Source organism: Plasmodium gallinaceum, assembly GCF_900005855.1.
Source record: "Plasmodium gallinaceum strain 8A genome assembly, contig: PGAL8A_v1_138, whole genome shotgun sequence".
NCBI classification, from domain to species: Eukaryota; Apicomplexa; class Aconoidasida; order Haemosporida; family Plasmodiidae; genus Plasmodium; species Plasmodium gallinaceum.
Genome location: NW_021628298.1, coordinates 1 through 10,381, shown reverse-complemented (window position 1 = coordinate 10,381; position 10,381 = coordinate 1). Strand labels below are relative to the sequence as shown.

Here is a 10,381-nt window from a genome sequence, read left to right as displayed (position 1 = left end):
TATCAGTGTTTAAAATTTAATAATTTAATAACAAATAATGTAGCTTTTCATAATTGTAAATATTTCTTCTATTAAACATCATATAATTTATTTATTAAAAAATATATAATTAGCTAAAATAGTATATTGTAGTTGCTGATTTTAGAATTACATGTATATATTTTATTTCTTTTCTTATTATTTATTTTATTTTTTATGAAAGTATCAATTAGATCTTTTAAAAACATAATTATAAATTATTAAGTACATTATTTTATTTATATATAAATTCCATATACTACTTATAAAATTTTACTTCTTCAACTGTTCAAATTTCATTTTCAAAAAAATTTTCTATAAAAATATTATATAATAACTAAATTCTTTATTCAATATACAAAAATTAAATAATCATATCATTATTTGAAACTTATATTCATAATCATATAATTACATAAAAAATTTAAGAAAACACAGAAATAACACTTAAAATAATTTCTTTTTTTTATACTAATTTTTTTTCCAATTATAATTTCATAACATAATATGATATTTTACTATATGAACTATTTTATTTTTTTTTTTTTTAATTTTAATTTTATAAATTAATCTTTTGTTTTATTAATTATATTTTTTTCTTGTTATTTGAAAACTAATGACATTATTGTTACATGAAATTGAAAATTTAATATTCAACACAAAAAGCAAAGAAAGAATTCCCTTTACTCTAAATTAATATCTTATACTATATAAAATTCCAATTTCAAATATAAACAAATTTATAATATAGTTATAACATAAGTACGAATATTGTCATTTCTATGTAGAAATTATAACAATTTCCTAATGTAATTCAAGTGTATAATGATGCTCAAAAATAAGAAAAATATCTATATTCAATTATTTGGTCAAATTAAATTATTTTTCTTCCTTAATTGGATTAATGAATATTTTTTTTACGTTTCATAAATTTAAAGTATAAAATACATACATATACATTACTTTTTGGTTTTCTTGAAATTTATACATTAATCTATAATTCATATAAAAATTTTTTTTCTTTAATAAATCAATTTTTGAATACTACTGCAAAATATTTTGAGAAAGCCTTTTATGATGATATTATAATCATGAGAAAAAAATCAATCTTAAAGAAAGCAAGATATTTATCACAAGCAGAAGAAACTTCCTGTATATTAGATAAACAATATAGTGAAACAAAAGAAAATGGAGATAGCTCCTCTAGTGAAAGAAGTAAACTCAATACAGAAATTAGAACATTTGATGAAGATACTAATAATGAACTTAATTTTTATCTTGATGACAGAGAAATTAATAATGATACAGTTAAATGTCAAAAGTCATCCTCATATGTAAATTGGAGAGGAATGGACTTTGTTAATTTAGTATTAAATGAAGAAAAAGATCGTAATATCTCAAGTCTTGTTAATTGTTGGAATGAAAAACAAAGATCTTTCGAGACAAAAATACAGGATAAAACAAATTCAACATGTACTTTGAAAAATTTTGATTATTGTGCTGTTTTGAAAAAAAATGATAATTGCACTAGTCCTTATAAAAATAGTGATTTACCAGATTTAATTCCATTAACATATAACGAACTCAAGGATAATCAATATGAACAGAATAAAACTAAAATTATTGACGATAGACATAATAGATTTCACAATATTACTAATGATATATCTCATTACTATTACAGAATGTATGAAAATGACAAATCTCCACTTAATTGTGGGAAGTGGAGTATGTATATATATAAGAGAGGAAAACAATTTATTAAAATGGCGGCCAATGAATTATATGAAGATGCAGTATATGTAAATGATGCTATTAGAAGATGGAATGAACATAGTAATCAATTGGAAACTACTGTGTTAGAGGATACTCAATATCAATGTAATATGACAAAATTTATTTATCAAATTAAAGAGCAAGAAAATTCAAATAATCCATATGATTTATCTAGGCTTATTTCAAAAAAGAATCACAATCAATCTAATGAAACTACATATAATACAACTGCATTACCAGATAACTTACATTCTACAACTGTAACTCCTAATGTATTACATAATGTTACTACTACAAGTTCATTGGATAACAATACGACCAATGTTAATAACGTAAATGGTACAAATGCCTCTGAAAATACATTAACAGGCGACACCTCAGTACCACCAGCTACTGCAGATCAAATTGTTCCAAAAACTTCAACCACAATTTCTCCAATAGACACAACACAATCGAATTCTTTAACTCCAAATGATAAAATAAATTCTATTACTAATAATATATCTAACACAACCTCATCCCCACCTTTCACTGGGACTTTAATATCTCCTGCAACTAAAATATTACCTTCAAATTCTACTACAAGTAGTGTCACACCTACAGTTACACCTTTACATGGAGAAATATCTGCTACAGCGACCAATGAATATTCTATTGCTACTATGAAGACATTTACAAATAATATTACACCTTCTACAACATATACTAAATCTCCTGCAACTTTATCAATACCTTCTGAAACTGTAACTTCTGTAAATAAAACTATATCTACAAATGGCAATATATCTGTTACAAATGACACTGCATCTCCTTCAATTGATCCTACTTCTTCTCCTGAGATTGCACCTTCCCTTACAACTATGACTACAACTCCTACAGATAGCTCTACACCTCCACTACCTTTATCTATTCCTAAAATCACCACTTTGTCATCTACAAATAATTCTACATCACCTACAAAAGATATGTCTATTCTTCCTACTAATGAAGTTACTAATAAAACTGCAACTTCACCTTTAACAGATAATTCTACACCTTTATTGACAAATATTATTGAAGATGCTACTACCATTGAATCTTCTACAAACAGAGTTGCATCTCCTGAAACTGACGTTATATCTCCTGCAATTAACATTACATCTCTTATGCCTGATACTATATCTCCAAATGCACTTTCGAATTCTCTAGATAAAACACCTATTCTCACAAATACAACTGCTTTTTTTCCTACAACAAATAGCAATTTATTCTCAAATCAGACAGATAGTATCCAACTACAGATCCCACCAAATACACATGCCCCTCTTAAACAGCCTCAACAAAATTTTCATGGAAGAAATTGTTCTGAAAACATTTCACTGTGTCAAACTGCGACTGATCCAAATACTTTGAAGCCAGTCCCATCAAGTGACCCTAATGAAGTTATGCCTACAGTTAAACCTACAGATAATTTATTAATACCAATGGTTTCAGGAGGTATTTTTCTTTTAGGAATTATTTTTCTTTTGATTCTTCTTTGTAAAGTATGATTATATTAACAATTAAAAAATGAAAAAACGTATATATTTAAAATTATAATTACATTAATGAAGAATTTTTATAATTTTTTATTTTTTAATTTGAATTATAGTATACTCCCATTGGTTCTTGGATTCGTAATAGGAAGTCAAAAAAAAAAAAAGCAAGAAAAAAGATTAAGAAAATAACAAGGGAACCGTTGCTAATGGATACAAATAATACAAAGAATGAACCAATAAATAATCAAAATTATTCATCCTTACACCATGAAAAGGAAATACCACAATGTGATATGAGTTTGAAAAATCGAAAAGATTTAAAGTATAAACAAGTGAAGAAATCCAAAGCACATAAAGGAATGTATATGGAAAATGAAAAATATTTGAAGTATGAACATATGAAGAAATATAAACCTCATGCAGGAATGCATATGGAAAATGAAAATAAGTGCATTCGTGAAGCTGTAGAAGTATCAAAGAAGCATGAAAATGAATTTATATTGAGAGAAAAATTAAATGAAGATAATCCTACAAATGAAATTAAAGATGAATTAAATAAAAATAGATTAGAAGAAAATCCTGTTCATGTTGTAGGGTATATTAGGAATGGCACATTAAATGAGGAAAAAGCAAATGAAATAAATTCGCATAAGGAAAAATCTACATGTGAAGTTGAAATGAAAAACTTAGGAAATAAAACAACAATCGAGAATGATGTATGTAATTGGAATTCATGGGTAGATATACATATGAATGCATTACTAGAATATAAAAAAGAGGAATGGAAATTGAATAAAACCGAATTTATTGATATTTGTTTAGAAGAGATCCAAAAAGAAGGAGAAAATTCTAATTTAAAAGATATGGGAAATAATTTTGTAATGAAAATAAATGAAGAAAATAATACCGATACAATAGATAAAAATAGTAGTATATTAGATAAATATAAAAATGAAAAGTGGTTTATTATTTTGAAGAAAGAATGGAAACAAGAACAAGAAAAATACTTAGAATATTTAGAAGAATATGAAATTGAAAAAATGACAGAAATGGGAGTAAATAATTTTATGCTAGATAAAAAAAAAAAAATATGGAAGAAATGGATAGAATGGCAAATAGAGCATTCATACAAATACAAAAATCAGAATTGGTTTATAAAATTATTAGAAGAATATGAAAAAGAAGAATTTCATGAAAATATAAAAGAAGAAAAAATAGATAAAGAAAGAAACAATGGAATAGATAAAAGTGAAATGAAGAAAAATTTGGAAAGGAGAATTTTGTTAGATATTCATATGATGGTATTAGAGGAATGTATGAAAGAAGAGTGGGAAAAAGAAGAAGAATTTTATAAAACAAACATTATAGAGATAAGAAAATATAAAGATTTGGACGAAGAAACAAACATATTAGATAAAATAGAGAGAGAAAGAAGTTGGAATGTTATATCAGAAAAAAAAAAAGAGGAAATAGAAAAATGGAAAAAAGAAAAATGGTTTATTGAGTTAATGTTAGAATGGAAAAATAATGAAGAAAAATATATGATGGAGACAAATGAAGAAATTTTAGTAAAAAAGAACAAAGAAATAATAATAGATGTTGTCTTAGAAAGAAAAAGCAATATATGGAAAAAACACTGTGAAAATATTTGTAGAAAGTGGAAAGAAGATGACAACAATGAAGAATGGTTTACAAAGTTAGTGAATGAATATGAAAATGAAGAGAAAGAATATAAAAGTAGAATTGATAAAAATAGTATAGAAAAAAAAATAGAAAATGAAAAAACCATAGAAAGAGGTGAACCCGTAACAGAGATTAATAAAAAGGGAGAAGAAAAAATGGGAAAATATGAATGGAATAGTTTAGAGGAATCATATGAAAGGAATAATTCTATAATAAACAAAAAAAAATTAAAATGGAAGACTTTAATAGAAATATATATGGTAATATTGGAGGAATGTAGAAAAGAAGAGTGGTTATTGAATAAAGGAAAATTTTTAGAAACCTGCTTAGATGAATTTATAAAAGAAGAAAAAGAAAAATATCCAAAAAAAATAGAAAATGATTTAGAAATGTTGAGAGAAGGAAAAGAAGACATTAGTACATTGATGATTGAGAAACAAAAACTTTTATGGAAGAAATGGGTAGAAAGAAACAAAAGAATGTCAGAGAAATGGAAAAAAGAAGAATGGTTTATTAATTTGAAAAAAGAATGGGAGAAAGAACAAGAAAAATTTGATGAATTAACAAATGAATCAGAAATATCAGATATAGAAGCAGGAAAAAATCCTATGCTAGAGAAACAAAAAAGAATATGGAAACGATGGCTAAAAAAACAAAGAATGTGGTTTATACTACATAGCGAGGATGAATGGTTTAACAATTTATTAGACGAATACGAAAAAGAAGAAGAACTTAAGGAAGGAATAACTAAAAAGGACGCGAAAAAAGCGAAGAAAATTCATGAAAATATAGAGGAATTGAAACAAGAAGGAGATAACGAAATAGAGAAAAATAGAAAAAAAAGGGAGAAATTGATACAAAAAGTTTTGATAGAAATACATATGACGTTATTAGAAGAATTTATGAAAGACGAATGGCAAGAAGAAAAAGAATATTTTTTTAAAAAAATGGTGGAAGAATTGAGAATACAAGAAAATTTAGATGAGGATCTTAACATATTGGAAATAAAAAAAAAAAGTAGTAATGATTTATTAAATAATGATAAAGAGAAAATAGATGAATGGAAAAAAAAAAAATGGTTTATAGAGTTAATATTGGAAATGAAAAGAAAAGAAAAGGAATACATAAAGGAAGTATATGAAGATATGATAGCAAAAAATAATGAGAAAAGAATTAAAAATCCCATGTTAGAAATGCAAAAAATTATATGGAAAAAACACTGTGAAGATATTCATAGGAGGTGGATAGAAAAAAATAATAAGGAAATTTTACAACGCTAATTTATTAATGAAAATATGGTGATAATGAATAAAGAAGCAATATTTATAATAGAGTATAGGAGAGAAAAATAATTGTGAAGAAAATGGAAAATTACGTAAAACAATAGAAAAAAATTTAGAATTGATAAATGGAATTATTAAACTTTTTGAATATTTCTTAGGAAATAAACTTAAACATTGTTAGATGCTTAGTTATTGATTGCTTAATTTACCCATTCAATGATCTCGTTAGAATATTGATTTATTAATTTATTGTATAATAATTTTTCTAATGTTGAACAAATAAATTAAATATATATAAATATAACTATAATTATTTTATTTAGAATAAAATAAATCATTGCATAAATCATTTATGTTTATTAACTAATATTAAATTTTATCTCTATTATTAATTGTTTTAGCCAATCTATACAATATAAATGTAATATCTAACGATATGTTATTTAATCTTTCATGAAAAAAAGAGTAATACCCATCGNCTCATAACAAAGAAGCAAATTATTTACACTTAATTAATAGTCAATATTCAATATTAAATAAGGATTTAAATTTTTAATAAAAATAAAGATTTTTGTTAAAGTAAATAAATACCTATTGAAATTAAAGAATGCTGAACGAAGTAGATCACATAATTAAGAATCACTCGTTCAAAGCATTTAAAAATATATACAAATACATCAAAACGGTAGAGTCAACTCTACATGCTCTTTATTAATTTGTTTGTTCGATGCTCTATAAGAGTAGCCGAACACCCAGTTAATAAACCACCAATACATAATAATAAAATTTTTATATTTGTAATATTTATATAATTTAATATGTCTCATTAATTGCCTATGTTTGCTAACTTGAAGGCAGCGGATTTGAGTTCCTAAACATTATTCATAACATTATAAATCATATATATGAATTAATAGTTAATGTTCAATTAGGAATCAAATTTTTAATAATAGCAGAAATTTTTATTAATGTAAATAAATATCTTTTAAAAACAAGGACTGTTCAATGATATAGACTATATATAAAACAGTTTAGTAGTTCATAGAATTGAAAAATTATGATTAAATTCACTAAATTAGTAAACTATATATGCTCTTTATTAATATATCTGTTCAATACTCTAGAAATGTCAATGGATAGGATTTTAATATATCATTTATATAAGGTTTATTTATAACGAATAAAAATTGTAGTTATTATTCGACATGTTTTTTATTAATTTGATTATTCAATATACTATTAATTTATTTGAAAGGACAATTAATAAATTAATCATCTTTAATAAAAAAATTTAATTTTTTCTTATTTTTAATTTTTTAATTGTATATACAAGCTATTAAGAAGATATAAATATGCACATGTTTTAAATGAAGTTCTCTGTAAAAAATATATTTCTTTTTAGTTCACATCTATGTATATATATTTTTTTTATATTTTTAGCTAGATTTGCTTCAAAAAAAAAAATTTTATAAGTTCTCAAATTTCACATTTTTTCAGATTCACGTCACAACATTTATCTTATATGTTGATAATTCATTTCTTTAAGCACCTTATGCACTTTATTTCTTAAGTTTATTTAATTAATGAAAGAAAAAAATTTAGATAAATGGTAGATTTTACTTAAGGTTGTTATTATAATTAAGGAATTATTCTATTTTGTATGAAATTATTACTTATTTAAATTGGAAAAATCTATTAAAATTAAAAAAAAAAAGTTAACTATGATAGAATTAAATTTTCAACTTCAAAAAATTAAGATAACCTAAAAAAGAAATTGAACATTGGATTATAAGCTGTAAATGAAATATTACAATATATATAGTTACATAAGTTATATTATTTAAATTATTTTAATGATGTAATTAATGGTAATTTTATACATATTTCATTTACTCAATTATTACAATTTTACTATTAAGAATGATACATTGGCATAAATATATTAACAAAACTACACCATATATTGATGAAAAATAAAAATTAATCTATTAAATGATATTATTAAAAATAAATGTAATCATTTTTATAAATATAAATGGAATATAAACATAAAAATTACAATAAGAAAAATATTATATAACATTTTATGTTTAAAATTTTTTGGTATCTTATTTTAATGATTCTTTTAAAATATTAAGTTGAAATACAAGTAATATATATATTATATATCCTCTTTTTTGAAAAACTATATTATTTTCTTTCTTTTTTTTTTTTTTTTTTTTGGTTAATTGAATAAATTTTATGGCATTTATATAATAATATATTATATTTTTTATATATTTAACAGATACGTAAATTATAGACTATGCAAATGGATAATAAATCATCTTTCTAATATAAAAATTGTTAAGAGTAAAATAAAGTTTCATTTAAATTATAATAGAGATATCTTTGTATTAGGTTAACAAAAAGCAATATTTTGTAAATTATCTACAAGTAAATCTTTCATTTTATCTATACATATGATTAATTTATAATACATAAAACACATATATTTGAAATACATGACAAATTTTAGTAGGAAAACTAAGGAATATTTCATTTGGGGTTATGTTATTCCTCATCTTTAATAGAAACAGAAATATATAAATATTAAAAGATGCTATCAACAATATTTATTTTATATTAAATAAAACAAGTAGAGAATAAAAAGCTAAATAAATTAAAAATGATAAAATATATAAAATTTAGTTTAACAAACTTCTTCTGTAAACATTTAAAAGTAAATAAGATACTACATTTTCAAAAATAAAAAAATTCATAATTACCTTATATGAATGCTTTTTCCTATTAATATTTATATATATATTTATATTTTTTTTATTTTTTTACCTTCTTTTGATATTATCTTATCAAGTTCTTTTTTCCACTTTAAATTAAACTCACTTTCTTCTTCATTAACTTTCATATTTTCTTCTCTTTCCCACTTTTCATTTTTTTCCATTATGCTCTTTTCCAACTCTTCCTTATATCATTTGCTTTTCGCACTTTTCTTTTATTTTAGCATTTCCTTTTCAAACTTTTTAATTATTTCTAGCATTTTCTTTTCCCCCTCTTCCTTATTTTTACGCATTTTCTTATCCAAAATAATTTTTTCATTTAGTATTCTCTTTTTCCAAACTTCGCCTTTATTTATAATTCGCTTTTCCCACTCTTCCAATTGTTTTAGCATATCCTGACCACACAGTTCCTTTTCTTTTAGAGTTTTCTTTTCCCACTTTTCCTTTTCTCTTAGAACTCTCTTTTCCTCCACTTCTATTTTTTTTTTTTTTTTTAGCAGTTTCTCTTGATCCTCTTTCATTTTATTTTTTTCTTTTTGCATTTCCTTTTCCAAATCACCTTTAATCCTTTTATTGCTATTATGCAATATCTTCTGCAACCTAACATTCATTTCATTTTTAGCTTTCAATTTAAGAGAGTAAATTCTCTGTAAATTATTACAAATGATTTAAAATTTTGTTTTTATAATATATATAAAGTTTATAATTATAAACTTTATTTTACCTTAAAACGAAGGAAAGAAATAATAATGATAACTAACTGAAAAATACTTAACGACTTTTTATCAAGAAGATTTGTTGGTGTAGCTGAATCCAAACTAATATCTTTAGATGGATTTTGAATGGCATCACGTGAATTCAAATTATGATGTAATGGATTTTCTGGTATTGAAACAGTTGCATCATTAATTGCCCTATGAGCGAAACCTGTAGTTGAATCTCCCTCATTTAGTCTCTTATTAGAATCATTATTAATAGCATCACTAAGATTAGGATCCATTTTTGGTATCTTTAATAATGTAAATAAAATTATTGAGAAATTATTTCTAATATTTTTTTTAATGATTTCTAAAATATTTCCCTTTTTTTTTCAGTAAGGATGATATAAGTTAAAAACAAAAAATGTGGAAATATAAATTAGAAATTTAGTATTTTCATTTGAAAAATTAAAAATGTAATGTAGAAAGGTGATATACACGATATATTGCGCAAATTAATAACATTCGTAATTAACTGACTCCTGTAATATTTTATATTAGTTAATAAAAGTTCATAATTTGTATTGTATTTTAATTATAAAAGAATAAAATAATAAAAAATTTTT

General features: G+C 22.9%; 2 protein-coding genes across 2 annotated transcripts; one reads left to right on the top strand and one right to left on the bottom strand.

Annotated features, from left to right (window-relative positions):
* Window positions 1–1,109: 1,109 nt before the first annotated feature.
* PGAL8A_00474700 (surface-associated interspersed protein (SURFIN)) lies at window positions 1,110–6,274 on the top strand (the record flags this gene model as incomplete). Its single annotated transcript, XM_028673527.1, has 2 exons — window positions 1,110–3,317; window positions 3,425–6,274. The coding sequence occupies 2 exons, from the start codon at window positions 1,110–1,112 to the stop codon at window positions 6,272–6,274; spliced, it is 5,058 nt and encodes a 1,685-aa protein (XP_028529971.1).
* Window positions 6,275–9,272: 2,998 nt separating this feature from the next.
* PGAL8A_00474600 (fam-i protein) lies at window positions 9,273–10,057 on the bottom strand (the record flags this gene model as incomplete). Its single annotated transcript, XM_028673526.1, has 2 exons — window positions 9,273–9,704; window positions 9,782–10,057. The coding sequence occupies 2 exons, from the start codon at window positions 10,055–10,057 to the stop codon at window positions 9,273–9,275; spliced, it is 708 nt and encodes a 235-aa protein (XP_028529970.1).
* Window positions 10,058–10,381: the final 324 nt, after the last annotated feature.